Source organism: Elaeis guineensis, chromosome 7 (assembly GCF_000442705.2).
Source record: "Elaeis guineensis isolate ETL-2024a chromosome 7, EG11, whole genome shotgun sequence".
In the NCBI taxonomy this organism is placed as follows: domain Eukaryota; kingdom Viridiplantae; phylum Streptophyta; class Magnoliopsida; order Arecales; family Arecaceae; genus Elaeis; species Elaeis guineensis.
Genome location: NC_025999.2, coordinates 2,942,742 through 2,960,010, shown reverse-complemented (window position 1 = coordinate 2,960,010; position 17,269 = coordinate 2,942,742). Strand labels below are relative to the sequence as shown.

The 17,269-nt window shown below is 42.3% G+C and overlaps 1 protein-coding gene across 1 annotated transcript; it reads right to left on the bottom strand.

The window, feature by feature from the left end:
* Nucleotides 1–2,218: 2,218 nt before the first annotated feature.
* On the bottom strand, nucleotides 2,219–6,772 carry LOC105049331 (protein SMAX1-LIKE 4). Its single transcript, XM_010928955.2, has 3 exons — nucleotides 5,193–6,772; nucleotides 4,256–4,469; nucleotides 2,219–4,168 (listed from the first exon to the last, which is right to left on the bottom strand). The coding sequence occupies exons 1-3, from the start codon at nucleotides 6,461–6,463 to the stop codon at nucleotides 2,654–2,656; spliced, it is 3,000 nt and encodes a 999-aa protein (XP_010927257.1). The 5' UTR covers nucleotides 6,464–6,772; the 3' UTR covers nucleotides 2,219–2,653.
* Nucleotides 6,773–17,269: the final 10,497 nt, after the last annotated feature.

The window sequence follows — 17,269 nt, the reverse complement described above, 5'->3', positions numbered from 1 at the left end:
TATCTGAGACCAACCTAGTTCAGACTATCCAATAATTTTAGAGTACAACACAATTTAATGAGCTATCATTAATCTAATATCACATGAAAACGTTGGATAATTTTTTTTTTAGGCCTAAGGGGGTAATTATACCATGTGATGCCATTTAAGATCCGTTGTACCACCTCGAACTCAATAAAACTGGCAAAAGTCCTTCTCCGACAGCACTCAGACCAACTTTAGAGGTGGAAATCATTCCTTCACAACCACCAGATGGCCTGCACTCCTCGTCATTGCTGAGTGTGCAATGGAATCAGATGCCGTCTTCTCGCACTTGTGGGTAAATCAAAGATATATCACGCATTGGGCGGTAGCCTTGCTCAACTCAAGTAGAGAGCTTGGCCACTTTTTACATCAAAAGAAGCAGAGAGCCCCTCTTCTCTGCCTTTCCCCAAGCTTTATAGCCGGTGGATAGGTCTGAAAAGTGGAAAAACACCACGCCGTTTGGTCCTTGCCATAATTTATGGGAGCAATATCCAAAGCCTCAAACGTGGTGTGCACTTCCGACTCCCAATCCTACTTCAAAAGTTAGCCTAATATATTACCCTTTCCTACTAAATTTTTGCCAAACAAGGTGGGTCACAGGGTTTGATTTAGTCCTCTTTGGACATATGCTACTTAGTGGTCCATAATTGGGCCCCATGGTGATGAAAATTGTCATGATAATGGTGACCAATTAGCATAAACTAGAACCTTAGCACTAGGAATTATAGTGGAGAGAGCTAGTTGGGGGGTTAAAGCCCTTAAAAGATTACCATGAGTCCGGGATCTATGAGGGGGCCAATGATTGAGTAGACAAAATGTCACAAATCTAGTGCTTGGATTTTCATAAAATGCTAAATGCAAAGTTAAATTCTGTGCTGTATCTTGGTTACCATGCGACGTACCGGCACAACATCCTTACCATAGCTACATGGTCATACTATCACATTTGAGGAACATCATATACATATGTACATGCCTCAGTGCATGCGTTTTTAAGGTACATAATCCCACAACTTAGGTTGCTTTGGCCTCATGTATGGTTCTGTGTCCAGTGCTCTTGGCAATATTAAAATCATCACTACCATTTGATTGGAATACAAGTCCCTCTTTATCAATGACAAAAGAAGCATTTTCCCCTAGAGATGAGGATAGGGAATGTAAAAGAAGATGGTGATCGGTAATAATGACTTTGTCTTTTGCTAGTCACTAGCCTGAGGAGTAAAAGCTGGGATTAGGACATGGGTCTTCTACTTTCAAGGCATCAAAGTTAGATTATGCTTGCCAGCACTTATGGACAGAAAGTCCCACATCTGCCGTTGGATGCAATGATGTTCTCTCTCTCTCTCTCGTGTGTGTATGTGCGTGTGTGATCAATCAAAAGTGCTCCTTTGAATGCACTCTTCATGGATGGGGCTTAGGTCAAAGCAATGATATGAAACATAAAAGCTTGTTTGCCTTTTCTGATGAATAAAGGTGTGAAGGATCATTGGGTTGATGTGGTGGAGGATTACGCTTTCCTCATCAGCTATAATGACTAGCTTAAAAGTCCCGTATTTTTAAGTAGAAATGGGTAGGGAAAGGTGGATGGATAAAGCTCACGGGCGGCTTGTTTTGAGTGAGTTCCACGTCCCTCAGATTTCAAAAGCCTATATACTTCTTTTCTTTGGATGTCCATATTGGTCTGGCAAACTATAATTGCTCTCATAATAGATGGTCTATTTTTATTTGTTTATTTATTTTGTGAAAAGATGCTCATCATAAACAATAGATACTGCCGTGCGGTGGTGGTGGTGGTCTCAAATATGCTCAACAAAGCTTCTTACCACCATCTTAAGCTTGAAGGAGTTTCAGAGCTGTTTCCATTTCTTCAACTACCGAAATGTATTGATGGGATCTTCCAATTCTTCCTCCTAAGAAGAAGAGAAGCCCTTTCAACAAAAAGGCTGCCACTTTGGCTGGAAAGAACAGAGGAAAGTAGTAGTCAAGAGCCAAGGAAGCAGGAGTTGAACTAGGAAAAGGACTTCAAAACGACAAACACTTGAACCAATCCAAGCCATCCATCATATAAAATTAGTTGCCCGTATTATAAAAAAAGCAATTCTATTTCAACCCAAAAAGAAGCACCTTAAACTTCCCATCCTCCAAGTTGAGCTACCTCTTGAAGCCTCGATTATCACACCCATCTCATGGCACTAAACCAGTCAATTAGAAATCAAATGCAACCCCCCCAGAAGGATCAACAAAGTATGAAGCTCTCTCTAGGAAACATAAGATCCAAATCCATCTGTTACAAAGGTTGAGGTCCGAACTTTAATGTTCATTGAGGTCATTCTAGCATCTGCCCCAGGCCTGTCTTTGGCTGCGCTCAATGACTTTTCCAGCGTGCATGCAAAGCACATCCAAACAAAAGGCATCAGAAGAAGGCTAGGAATTTGTCCCCTGCCATGGCTACTTTCTCACTGACATAAAAAAAGGGGCTAATAATAATAATAATAATAATGATAATAATAATAAAAGGGACTAGCCATTTAAAGTGGGAAAAAAATGCCAAAAAAAAAAGGGGTTACAAGATGTGGTTTTGGTGATTTCGCTATTTTTACATGGAAGGGGGTGGGACAGATTGGGGGGTTCAGCCAACATGAATTCTGTTGGGGAGGACAGAACACTGGAACCCAAACTCCCTCACATTTCCCTCTTTACCCTCCACACCAAGCCTCACCTTCCCGCCCTTTTTGACCGTTACCAAGCTCATTTGAAAGACCTCTCTCACCCACTTGTCGAACAAGCTCTCCAGGAATGAACCAGAGGCCATCATCAGCTCCTCCACCGCCGTCCGATCCACGCACAGCTGCCCCATCACTTCTCCACCGCTCATCACCTCCTCGAACGCCCGGTGGAGCTTCGACAGCAGGTTCTGCGACATCCGGCAGGACCGGTCGGGGCTGGCATCCATGGTGAAGCAAGCCGTGCTTGATTCAAGAAGCTCGTATGGGAGATTGGGATCGCCACTGTCTGTCTCGTGGGTCAGATCACTGGGGACAGCGTCCTCTTCGTCATCCCTGCGCTCCTCCTCCTCCTCCTCCTCCTCCACAGCACAGAGGTTCAGATCAAGACTGTTCTCCTCTGACCTCGATTTCTTCGATATGTATGGTAATTCCCTCTCGGGCCTTCTTTTGAGATCATGGGGAGTCTCACTCTCAGTCTCTTCAACCCACAACTTCATCTTCATGACACCTTCAAGATTCTCATTGGCATTGTCAAACTTGGTAGAGAAGGATGTAGTCAGAATGAAGACCCCATGAACCACTCCAACTTCTCTACCGAGTGCGTCCTCAAAAAATCCATTTTTGAGACCTTCAGCAATCCAATTGATGAAATTGGGGTGCGCTCGATCAATGTCCTCGATAAGGACAGCACATTTTTGGTCCTTTTTGCAGGCTTCTGCGAGGATCTCGGTACACGAACTAGCTCCGCAAACCAATTTACTCCTGTTAATGTGGATGAGCCTGTCTGTGGATCCACAAAATATCTCAGCAATTACCCTTGCTAGTCTTCTCTTTGCTATGTGATCGGTGCCTCGTATCAGTAGCCAGGTCCCCCTCTTCTCACTTGATCTGCAGTCATGCAGTGCTTCGACTATTGAAGGAATTGTTCCAGCTTGCCAAGGGATGTTCTCTTCCAATTGCTGGCTTAGCTCTTGTGGGTCTACTATCGCTCCTCTTCTTTGGTCTTTGGATGTTGCTGAATCTGAGAACAGAGGGTTACCCAAAGCCAGTGTAGTCTTTACCTCCTGGTTTGCTGGCTTTTGGACAAAAGGCAAACTCAGTTCAGAGGGCCAATGCATTGGGGCATCCCTCTCCTGCCAGTTCCCAGTTCCATTTTTAATTTGAGATGTAAAGCTGGTGCTGCCACCATTAAGTTTTGATGCAGTCTCAGGGAAGGACATTGAATGCGGCTCCATGAAAAATTTTTGGCTGTGAGGTAAGCTGCTAGACCACCATGGATGTGATGAAGCATGAGTGGAGCTCTTTCCAACTGGGCCTGGAGTTAACAAGGGTGGATGCAGATGAGCCTGGCTATGTTTGCCATGATGAAGGCTTTGGCATAGCCTGCTCCATTTCCTCCTCAGTTCAGGCAATGCATCCTGAAATCAATATGATGCAGATGTTACTAACTCATGAGTTCTGAAGTGACAACATTATAGTAGAGGTGAATAATTTGATCTTTTTACCTTGTGATGGTTGTCTGGTCTATGTGGTTGCAGCCAAATTGGCAAGTGGCTTGAGGCATTTTCTGACTTGAGAACTGATGCTTCCTTCTCAAAATTGGAAGCGCATTCAGCACAGCATATGAGCTTTTCGTCTTCCTCCTTGTAGTTAAAAGCCTTCAACTCTAGCATTTGGAAAGGATAATGACTGAGTTTTGTCATCCTTGAATCTACGCCACTGTAGAGCATGAGAGAGAAAAAGGGCACCCAAGTAAGCAAATTAGTGGAGCCTCATGTAACATCTTTCTACTCTCAGATCTACTATTTGCTCTTTAATATTATTTCTTAATAGTTATTCTACAGCAGTGCTTTTCTTTATTTCATTACCTAAATGTAATTTGTTAGGCTCCTTCGAGCCTAACTTTCTCCCGGGAACTTTTTTTCTTAAAAAAATCCACAGTATTGGTGAAAAAAATTTGTTTTATGGGGGTCCACAATCAAAGGACTAGGGTGACCCGAGTGGGGACATCATGTTAACTAAACAGAGCTCTAATATGTCTCGTCTGCACTCTCACAACAAGGCTATGATTGAGAATATCATCAGATTTGAAAAATGTATGGAAGGGAAAATTATAACTTGCAATCAATTATTTAATACTTAGAGATATGTCTTTTTTTTTTGGGGGGTAAGAATATGTCTTTGGGTTTCCAAGTGCAGAACTTTTGTAGCAATGGCTGATATCATAGCCAGATATAGGAAAAAGAAAATGACTGTGCGCACGAACCCCTTTCTGAGGTGATCGTAGTGTCAAACCATGAACACTAGGTAACTCAAGAACAAGTAAAAAGAACCAAGCAACATCATACACTGCTTCTTCCTTTCATAGGAACAACAAAACTGACACTTGGAAGACAGCATCTATGATGGAAGAGACATGAAACTCTGGGTTGGTGGACTAACCTTGGAGCTTGGAGGCTCAGTGCAAGCCCACCCGAGGGAACGGCCACAGCCTGAAGGGCCCACTGTGTCTCAAGTGATGGCTGCCTCATCTGGCACCTCATGTAAGTCTGGTAGCTGGCAGTGGCCAATAACCACACCTTGTTGTTGCTGGTCACACCCCCACCACCATGGCCATTGCTGCTCCTGAGCTCAGATAGCAACCTCCCCATCTCTCCTATCATGTGATCCACTGGCCTGAAGCCCTGCCCATCTTTGGTTTCCTCATCCACAGCCCATCTCAAGTCCCCTGCATAGATGATCACACCCTCACCAACTGTGTCTGATGCTAAGGAGCAGATCTTTCTCCTAAGGTCGGCCACCTTCATGTCCACATCTCCCCTGCTCATGAGCCTAAGGTGAACATAAGATAGATGGAGTTTGATGAAGTGAGCAGACTTGAGCTCATCAGGGACCTCTCCTCTCTCCACCCTACCCATAAGCTCAGACACAAGCCCCTCTGTCATGGAAACAGAGTCCCCCACCACCACAGTGTTGTTCCTCCTCCCCTGTTTCCTGACCATCACCTCCAAGACAATCCTCAGATCCTCTTTTTGGGAGGATGGGACTACTGGGTTTAGCTCAGAAGGTGGCTTTAAGAACTGGGATTGCCAGAAACTTCCCTGGCTTAAGATGTCCTTATGGGACTCGAAGTAAAAGGGAGGAGAGGATTGGACTAAAACAGAGGTTTCTTCTTCTAAGTTGTTCTTGACACTGGTGCTGGAGAAACCAGCCTCTCTCATCACCCTGCTAACACTTGGGTCATCTAAAATAGAGATGATGAGCTGCTCTAACTCTACTTTGATGGCTAAAAGAGGCTGCTGCTGCTGCTGGGGCTGCTGCTGCTGGAGCTCAATGCAGCCCCTCCTCTGGTGAGCCTGGGCCCTCTTGAGGGCAGCAATGAGGGCATTAGACAGAGAAGGCTGGGTGTGGATCAAGGAGCCAGAGGAGGAGGGGGGAGGGGTTGTGGGGAGCCTGTTGAGGGCCACATTGAAGCAGAGCTCAAGAGCCCTGCACCGAAGTGGGTGGGAGGCAGGGTGGTGGGGATGGGACTTGAGGCAAGCTCTTCTTAGAAGGTTAGAAGAGGAGGAAGAGGAACTCAGGAGGGTGGCAGCAACATGGAGAGGGGTCACCTGGGCATGGCCTCTTCTCTTGGCCAAGGTAAGGGAGAGCTTGAGGACTGAGGCAGCCTCTGCTGTGAGGGCCTGCTGTACTGTGCAAGCTCCCGTGCGCATTACTTAGCCACCAACACCAACCCCCACCACCCCAAAGTTGTAGCTCTGTTGAGCTCCTATGGCACTTCTTGCAGAGCTTTCCTCTACTTCTTTGCTAGTTCTTAGTTTCTTTTTCCTCCAACCTTAGAAACACCACTCTCTTCAACTTGGTTTGAGGTCAAGAATAGTGATTACCACCCTTTGAGGAGACGGAAATGGGAAAAAGTTGGAAGGAAAGGGGTGGGAGAAGTGAGAAGTGGAGGTTGATGCAGCTAGACTAGCTTCCTTCTTCTTATATCTATTGTTTTTCTGTCTCTCTCTGTGTATGTCTCTTTCTTTTTTCTCCTGTGGTGGATGTTGCTGTTGCTTTCTATTTCCACTGCAGGAGTTGCTCGCTTTCTCTTTCCGTGACCTTTTTCTTTCTTTGTTAATATTTAATTTCAGTCCTTTTTTTTTTTTTTTTTTTTTCTTTTGCAGGTCATTTTTCATTCCCTTGTTGTTTGGTGTTGATATATCGCGATAATTTGAACCCATTGGCGCGAATTAGTGGCAGGCAATGGAGAGAATGTTTGCTCTGCTACTTTACTACTCCACATCAAAAGCATCCATTGTATGGATTATTGTGCACTTTTGAGCGTTAAAGAAGAGAATGCCAAAATAGTCGGTAACAAATGAAGAACCCACTCATTGGATAGTTAGGAATAATGATAATATCATAGAAGTGGCCTTTTCCAGTATAGTTCCTTCGTAGAGGAGATCGGTTCAGTAAGATAGTGCCCAATATATATTAAACATCAAGTCATTTTTTGTCTGTTTTTGTATATTTTTAAAATACATAGTCCTTTGATTTAAAAATATTTGCTTATTCTAAGTTTTAGAAATGCTAACAAGACATTGTGATTTGTGGGCACATTTTGTAAAGGGTGGCAAGAAGTTTACTTGTCCAGATTATTTTTAAAGAAATTGTTATGACAAGAACATGTCTTGGTTCTTTAAGTTTCATCACATAATACATGAAACATTATGAGCTTGGATGCCATTTGATAGGATATCACAATGCTTGCCAAGTCCTCTTTCAGCGCACACAGTTGTGGGAGGCATTATGGGCTATTCAATCCTATTGCAAGCAGCCGAGATGTAGAAAAGCTGTTGAAAGAGATCTTCTCGCCTTACAAGAAGATCATGCAAATATGATACTATTATGCTGAGCTTGGTTATTAGAAATATAATTGTGGTGAGTTTTTTTTTTTTTTTGAAGGCATGCTTTCAGAAAGGTGGCAAAAATGGGACCCACAGTTCAAATGAGTTCAGAGGCCTTCCCTCCTTTACCATATCATTCTTTGAATGGCCAGACAAAGCCATCAGAAATTTCAAAAGAAAACAAATGGGAAAGCAGAAAAGAGGTGAAAAAAGAAAAGAGGTGGAAGGGTGGCTAAAGCAGCAGGGCATTTTCCTTTAGCTTTATACACATACACATGTCAAGTGTTCTGGTGTCCCACTTTTCTTTTTCATTGGAATGGACATATGAGTGTTATCTCGTTGTCTCAAAAGAAAATGAAATCACTCACACCAATCCTCGTAGAGAGACAGTGTTATATTCCTTCTCTCTCCCCTAAGTACCCAAAAAGCAAGCCCATGTCTGCTCCTCTGCATTGCATTAGTTTGGGTTCTTTTCAGACCTCCAAAAGCCATCTAAATCTCTAACCTCCATCCGTCCTAAACCAATTTCCTTTCCCTAAACCACGTACTTGGTTTTTCTGATGTTATCCCCTCATGCTTTCTTACTTATGGTTAATGCAAGAGGACCTTCTACATATGAACTAATGAAAGTGCTGAACAAATTCACAGCTATCAATAGACTACGCTGAAAAAAATCAGGGTTAGGAGCTAACTAATCGCATCGATGGTGAAGGGACATAGGTCTAGTGTGAGGCCTTCCAGAAAACAGAAACTTTTAATAGGTTGTCTATGGGTTAGCTTTAAATAAAGCATATGCAAAATCTTTGACAGTCTTGACCAGATAATCCAGCCAATACAACATAAAGTGAGGCTTGAAAGCTGACCAAATTTATCTTTAGATTCTCGAAAAAATAATCCTAATGTTTTAGGTTCATTCATCATGCTGATCGTAAAGAATCTTTCCAAAAATATATATATATTTTGACGTTCATGTTTATTTTGATTTTTTGTTACTATATCGTGAAGTTATCAGGTCTGTTGGTTGGCACCTCGTCCAAGCGTTTGCTTTTTGGAAAGGTCCAAAATTCAAACCTTGACACTAATACTTTACCACTATATTTCTCAGCAATGTTTGTTTATTAATGTATTAGCCCTTCACACTCATTTTCCAGGCATGAAGTGTCCTTAGTTTTAATGGTAATATATTTGCAAATACATGTTTTTTCTTCTGGATATTTTAGTTAGAATTGTTGTGAATAGTGTTTCCACACCATAAAAAAGGTCAAATTTTTAAAAAATAATCAGTCATGATTCTTCATTTTTATCAAAAAATCTTTTCATATATATAGATTTCTATATCTATTTTTTTCAATCAAATGTTTGATACATACTATAATTTTATAGATTTGTTCATCAAGATGCTCTTCTTAGTCCCTATGTCATTCCTAGGGAGTTGCTAGCCACAAAGAGTACAAAAGTTTTTATATGCTTCGAGCTTAGAATAGATTACATACTGAATTAGAGGAAAAACTGTTTAGAAAAAAGTACGTGTATTTGTATGCATGCATGTACCTCACTTTCATACATTGATAATACCACCACGATGTGTATATTCCTCTATTTTCTTCTAATTCTACCATATTTAATATGCATATATAATGCTTTATATTTCTATCAGTAAGAATTACTTGCTGCTCAATGAACATTCCATATAATGTTGTTTAAATAATTTTCATATGGAAATCAAGAATAAAAAATATTAAAAAATCTTCTAAAAAATTCTCTAACCTTGAGAACCCTATTTGCATTAGGACAAAGATATCCAATGCCTTAAATTAGGTGAGATGGGTTTGTGGGAGACAAGGTAGGAAACCCCCATCCCTTGAGGTACCCCACTTCTTATATCAACAACAAGTAGTGGTATCACCTATCTTTCCAATTAAAAACCAAAAAAAAAAAGAAAAAAGATCACATTTATCACGGAGTTTACTTGGTGTATGTGAAAAAGTTCAGAAAATTATAAACGAACAGGTGATCATGGGATTGAAATTGGGGGAAACAACCAGGTATATATTTGCAGTTTGATATACCCATTTCTGCTAACAAGGAAAAGGTGAAGAGTGTACTAATTAGGAGATCAATGCGCATGTTCATTAAAGTATACAGGTATGTCTCATATTTCTTCACTCTTTCTCACCCTCCTTTTCTTATAGCTTGCTTTTTGACCAGTCTTTTAAAGCTCAGACCATTTGAAACCCGTGAAAGTGCTCTCCCCCATACCGTCTTTTTTAGCCTTTCTACAGTTGCATGGTACTAAATAGAGTTTGTAGTACGGGGATTGTGGCAGCCTCTCCCTGTTGCCTTCCATGTGAGTGGTCTTGACACACCACAGCAAAGGAAGAAACCGTAAGAATTGGATGTGTGCGTGACTTTGAGCAAAGTTTAACTTCAATATTGTAGCCAAGGTTGATTGCTGCCAACTTGCTCACTAAGGCCATGTTTCCTTAGCTTCATGCATAATGGTGATCTAAAATCATACAATCAGAAGCCAGAAGTCTCAATCTTTTCATTCTCGATCTTAATCTAGAGTTGTGCTTGGCGACCGACACATGTAGATGGAAACAATACTTGGATGATGAGGTTGATGCCACATATATGTATATCGGTCTTTTTCATTGTAATAGATGCTAGATTATTTATTCTTTTTGTGATGCTATTGGTGTGTCTCTATTTGTTTTTTTTCACTTTTCTTACTCAATGACCCGAGTGTAAATATTCCTATATTCTGCATTTGGTGAAGACCTTGCCAATGTTGCTTTCAACTTGCGAATGACATACAAATGTCGTTCTTTGTTTCACATCACAAATTTTAATACATTGCCTTCAAAATGTCTTTACAAAAGTGACTTTATGGTAAGTCACTGTATAATTGATTACAATTTATTTATCTCCAAGAATATATTGATATGATGTTTCCTTTTTTTTTTTTTTTAGGGTAAAGATGTGATGTTTCTTGAATAGATGGCAGGACTACTGAATATGTTAATATTCATCTTTAGTCATCAATTACAACCTCACGATGAGATTCTCATTATTCCCAAGGGTTTTCTCACCCAGTTAATGTCACAATAAGAGAGAATGTTCTCTAATAGCATTAGAGGTATAAATATCATACTTTAATGAATAATGATAAAAAAAAAATATAACAATCTAAGATTTCATCCAAAAAATTAGTCGAATATATTGTTTAAATTTCTTTGTTATATTGAGTATCAAGATTTTTTCAATGATTAATCAATATAGGACTAAATATCCATCCATACGAATCCTCACATACTCCCCGTGTTTAAACCTTAATATTTTATTGGGTTAACGGTCCAAATTCATATATCCATTCATAGACACCACTATCAGCCCATAGTTAATTCCAATGAACTCGTGCTGCAATATCCCCAATCTACATAGACTATGGGCTGGATTGATTCTGATACTATTTGTAACGATCTAGGATTTCACAAAAAAAAACTAATTGAAAGATATTATTTGAGTTCCTTAATCCTGTATAAGTATTAAAGATCTTTACGACAACCTATATAGATTCTCACATACTCTCACCCTATTTAAGCCCTAGCTTCTCATCAGGCTAAAGATTTAAATTTTTAATCAATTTCTTTTATTCTCATTCTATACCTAATTAGAGATATAAAGCAAACCAATCAAACCACAAAACTGATCCGAACTATCATTTCGGTCCGGTCTGGATCCCTTTTTGTTAAATTCAGTTTAGTTTTGGTTTAAAATTATAGAAAATGAAAAAATCAATTTAATTTCAATTTTAATATTGAAAAACTTGATTTAAACCGAACCAACTCATGTTTATATATATATATATATATTATATTATATTATTTATATATATATATATATATATGAATTGTCACTGATTCACTTATATTTTGTCCTAGCCCCACTAGTTCATTGCTTTTATGTGTAGCTCATTTAACCTATCTCATAAGTTGCTTATTTAGCATGGTTAGAAAAAATTAAAATGAATCACAATCCCTCGTACCATTAACTGTTTATTTAACATAAGCCCAATAACCTACAATTCGATAAACCGAATTGAATCAATTTTTTGGTTCGATTTGAACCAGTTTTTCTATATGGTCGGCTCAATTTTGATTTCAATTTTAGAAAATCGATTCAAGTCAGTTTGGTTCGAAAATTGATCACAAATTGATCCGAATCAAATCATGTATATCTTATGCTTAAGTTTTCGAATCATAAACTTAAGCTTAAATTCTATCTATAATCAAACCTATTGCTTTGATTCCATTTGCAGCAATTTAGGGCCTCATCCAAAAAAACTAACTGTAAGATGTTATTTAGGTTTTTTGATCTATATAGGTACCCAAGATCTCTCCATCCAATAATTGATGTAAGACTAAATACACACCCACATAGATCCTCACAATATAGCTTCAAGGTAGTAAAAATAGGAAAAATTTTTAAAAACAGGGTTTGGAACTATTGCTAATATAGAATCATGCTTCACTTTTGTAATTTGATCATCCTAATCACATAGCTTAGTGTGGTCCGTGCACTCCCTCTAATCCAGCTCACAAGCTGAAGATGAATTCTACAAGGCCAATAATGGTACTACAAACTCCATTTCTTCACGGCTGGCATACCACATGGCATATTGAGAGAGTTGGCGTTGTCCATAATAGAGATTGCTATGGTAACACAAAAATATCACCATATAGCACATGCCCAACTCAGCATCCAATACTTTCGTCTCTCAGCTGGCATCATTGTGGCACAGGAGAATTGGTATAATTCATGGCAGAGATGTGGGCTATGGTATCCATAATTCTCATAGAAAAAGTTAACAGAGTTGTGGTGCAACTCTTCCATTCCATCTCTTTCTAACAAAAGTATAAGCTAGATCCAAGGACAGAATGCAGAAGTTAGCATAAGCTAAATGCAACTTTTTTTGTGAGCTTAATTTCTCTTCAAGGTAGGGTTGTGGTACAAAGCACTGATCACCTTTTACCACATGGCATGCTAGTTGGGAAGAGAAAGTTTGTTACTAGAGTTGGGTCTTGTGTTTTCCCAAGCTGAGATATGAGTAGAATATAGTAGCTGGTCCAATGGATGGAAGATTAGAGCATTAGAGTGAATACTTGTTTTAAGGTGTGCAACCCCAGAAGGTGCGTTAGCAATTAATCAAGTAGTTTTCCCAACTCACAAGAAAGGTATTCCTTTTTATCTTTAGGAGGCTAAAAGCATTTATTCAAACGGGTGCGAGCTGGGAACTTTTAGACACTTGCAACTTTTAGTGGCATGTTGGGAAAGTACCTTGAGGTTATTGTTCTCTTTCTTCAGTTTCAACAAAGTGAGAGCACTAGAAAGCAATTTGAATAATACTTGAGTGCTTTCACCACAAGCACCACAAAAGGGTATATTCCTGTTCCTTAAGTGATGGTAACTACAACAACTAGCTTTCCTAGCTTGTGAAATCATCATTTAGTTATGCAGTCCTTATTGGATATTGAATAAAGGGGCAAAAAAGCTGTGGGTCAACAAAGCTTTACCTTGGATGAACATAACTATGTGTAAAAAGATAGCTGAAGGATATAGCCAGGAGAAACTTTTTTATTTTGAGAAGTTATGTTGCTCCCATGGATGAATTTTTGACCAAAATAATCATAGTGGATATATCTTATTTTTGTTATCACCATCTACACATGATCTGCAGTGGTATTAATTATCATCCAACTTCATATTTTCTCTATAACATGTGGGTTTTTGAGATCATTAGGGTTAATTTGCACTGCCCCACCGCTTAATGGCCGGCTCCAACCGGAACCAAACCCCCACCCCCTGGTGCAAGCATACCATCCAAAATAATACTTGGTAGATGTTACAACTACTTTATATTATCTTAGTCCATGTTTAGATATGGATTGTGATGATACAATCAATTCTTAAACATGGGCTTACTGATATTAGCATATGAAGACTATAGATTTTAGTGAATGCTTTTTTTTTTTTTTTGGATGTAAAGTAGATTTAGTGAATGTTACATAAACTGACCTTTATAAGTCTTGGAGGAACAAAAAATCATGTTTTGACATGTGAGAGTAATAGGATAATTTATTTCTATTATCTATGAAGAGAAATACATAGAAGGCTCAGGAATTTGTTCAAGGTCTGCAATGATTTTCATATTGGTGAGCTGCCTTAATTATGTGCTTCATTCAACAAATATAAATCCTAAAGCCTGATGTATTCAATATCAGCCCAGCAGTGGACCTAAACCTTTCGACCGTAGATCCACTTGCTTAGATTCTTTTGATTCCAGGCTCCCATCACTTACATTCTTTTTTTTTTTTAATTATAAAAATATCATCTCAACTTTAATCCAACTTTATTTATACTCTCGACTTTGAAAAGTATTAAACTAGCTCTTTATATTTTCAAAATATTCTAAAATGATTCTTTAATTTATCTCTATTAATGAAATGATGTCACGTAACAATCACATGATAACATTATTTTATAAAATGATAAAAATATATTTATCCCCATTTTCAATTGATCTTCTCTTCCTCCATCGCCAGCATCCTTCTTTCTCCCTTCTCCTTCTCCCTCCTCTCCTTTCTTCTCACTCACTTCTCCGCTATCGCTCTCTCACCTCCACCTATTCCTCATCGACGACTCCTCTTTCCCCTCTGTTAGGATTTGACGTCTCGAGATTCAGCCCACATTGAGCCCACAGCGAGGTTCACGGTGAAAAACGGAGTCCAACGAGACTAAGATCACCTGAAACGGAGCTCGGATGGAGGAGATACGAGCTTTTGAAGTCGGCACGACATTTGAGGCGGCAGAGGACCGCCGGCGACCGGCGGCGGCGGCAGCGGCGCAGCCGCAGGCGGCGGCGCGCGGGACGCGCGACCCAGGCCAGGCGGGACGCGCGACCCAGGCCCGCACGGGACGTGCGACCCAGGCGCGCGCAGGCGCGGCCCAGGCCCGCGCGCGTGGCCAGCCCAGGCCCAGGCGGCCTGCTGACCCCTTTGCCCCGGTCCACCGTGGACCGGATGGTCCACGGCTGGGCCTGTGGATCGCGTGGGCGTTTCCCATGCGTTTCACGCGGTCCACGGTACTATTTCGTGGATCGGTCATGATCGGACGGCCCAGGGATATTCCGGTGACGATTCGACAGTTGAGGAGGTTGATTTGGCTTGTTTATGACTCTTAAACTTAATTTAGTTAGGTTTAAACCCTGTTTAACCCTTTAAAAGGGTCTGTGACGAACAGTGTTCAGGGGGTTCGGGTTTCTCGCCGTACAGCGCCGTACGAACCCGAGAAGAGAGAGAGAGAGGCGGAAGCGCTGAGAGAGAAGGAGCAGGAGGCTCCTGGACAGCGGTCGCCAGACACTTCAGAGGTTCAGGGGGGTCTTCAAGAGAGAGAGAGCTTTTGTGAGGGAACTTCTAGTGAGAGAGAATTGGGTGTACAAAGGTTGAGGATGAGGTCTCCTCTTGTAAAATTTTTTTTCATAGTGAAGTTTGCATGCCCCGTGGAGGCGAGCCCTTTTGTGGCTGATCCACGTATTTTGATTGTTTTTTTTTTTTTTGTTTCTTCTTTCTTCCTGCTGCATCGCGTGGTACTGAAAAGATCTTGGGAGGTGGTGTTCTGGCCAGACATCCACCAACAAGTGGTATCAGAGTAAGGCGGTACAAGGACGCAGATTGCAGTGGTGGTGAGCAAGACTGAAGATGGAGAAGATAGGAACAATCAAGATGGAGATCAACAAGTTTGATGGTAAGAGAATTTCTCCTTGTGGCAGGCAAGGGTGAAGGACGTGCTCATCCAACAGGGGTTGATCGAAGCTCTCTTGTGCGATGAGAAGCCGACCACCATGGAGGTGCGGGATTGGAAACGGCTACAGATGCAGGCAGTAAGTACCATCCGTATGTACCTGACGGATGAGATGGTGATCCATGCCTGAGCAAGATTTCCCAACGGTACTGTGGTCGAAGCTCGAGGAGTTGTACATGGCGAAGTCTCTCACCAACACTCTTTTCCTCTGGAGGCAGTTTTACCAACTGCGGATGACTGAGGGACAGAGTGTGCAGGAGCATCTAAGCCACTTCCAGAAGATTCTCACCGACCTTCTCAGTGTTGGCGAGAACATTGAGGAGAAGACCAGGGTGCTGGTTTTGCTGGCGTCGCTTCCCCCTTCGTACGAGTCCATGGTGACTGCTCTTCTAGTGGGGAAGACACTATCAAGATGGACGAAGTCACCGCGGCGATACTCCAAAACGAGGTTCTCAGGAGGGAGAACCCAGCTTCGAGCTCAGGTGGCGTAGCTCAGCTTTGGTGGCTTCTGGAGGAGTAGGAGGCGGTAGACGGAGCGACAGGAGATCGCAACGAGGGCGGTCTAAGTCCAGGAGGGACTTGAGCAAAATCAGGTGTTACTGGTGTGAGGAGTTGGGGCATCTAGCCAGAGATTGCCCTCAACTTAAAAATCGGACGATGGCTGCTGTAGCGACGGCCAGCAGCGATTCAGATGGAGATGTCCTGGAGATATCTGACGAGGTATCTACTTCTTCACAGCAGTGGATATTAGATTCTGCATGCCCCTATCATGTATGTTGCAGAGAGGAGCAGTTTGACTCCCTGGAGAACAGTGATGGCACTATATATCTGCCGGATGGATCGAGCTGTGCGATCAGAGGCATTGGGACGGTCAGCTGAAGGACACATGACGGTGCAGTGAGGAGATTGGGGGAGGTCCGATACATACCCGATTTCAGACGGAATCTTATCTCACTTAGCAGACTGGATTCGAGAGGCTACAGGACGGTAGCTGGTGGAGGAATCCTGAGGGTGCTATGCGGTGATAGGATTGTACTGGAGGGGAAGAAGGGGAGCAGAGGACATTATTACCTGGCAGGGAGCCCAGTGCAAGGTGGAGCTTCGGGAGCCAGGTGGAGCTCCAGGAGGCGGATCGGGCACGAGACAAGAGACTCGGGAGGATGAGAGGTGACGTCGCAAGGTGAGATTCCTATTGCCGCAGGACGATGCCCCGAGCAGGTCTCAGGTCAAGAGGAGCACAGCATACGACGGAGATGGGATCGAGCAGCCTGGCTCGACTTCATATTTGCCCATCCATGATCAGCAGGCGATTGCCCCAGGGCATGGGGGCGAGGAGATCCAGAAGCTCTCGGAGTTTGAAGGAGGTCGAATATCGAGTCGAGGTGAAGATTGTTAAGATTTGACATCTCGAGATTCAGCCCACATTGAGCCCACAGCGAGGTTCGCAGCGAAAAACGGAGTCCAACGAGACCAAGATCACCTGAAATGGAGCTCGGATGGAGGAGATACGAGCTTTTGAAGTTGGCACGAGATTTGAGGCGGTGGAGGACCGCCGGCGGGCGGCAGCGGCGCGCGGGACGCGCGACCCAGGCCAGGCGGGACGCACAACCCAGGCCGGCGGGACGCGCAACCCAGGCCGCGCCAGGGCGCGCGGCCCAGCCTGGCGTGCGCCCAGGCCCGCACGAGCGGCCGGCCCAGGCCCAGGCGGCCTGCTGGCCCCTTTGCCCCAGTCCACCGTGGACTGGGCGGTCCACGGCTGGGCTT

What these genes read in the sequence shown, in the direction of transcription:
- LOC105049331 (XM_010928955.2), bottom strand. Translation starts at nt 6,463, where the DNA reads ATGCGCACGGGAGCTTGCACAGTACAGCAGGCCCTCACAGCAGAGGCT. An exon ending in CTGAGCCTCCAAGCTCCAAG is followed by an intron (nt 4,470 to 5,192) that starts GTTAGTCCACCA and finishes CATGCTCTACAG; the next exon opens with TGGCGTAGATTCAAGGATGA. An exon ending in GACCAGACAACCATCACAAG is followed by an intron (nt 4,169 to 4,255) that starts GTAAAAAGATCA and finishes TATTGATTTCAG; the next exon opens with GATGCATTGCCTGAACTGAG.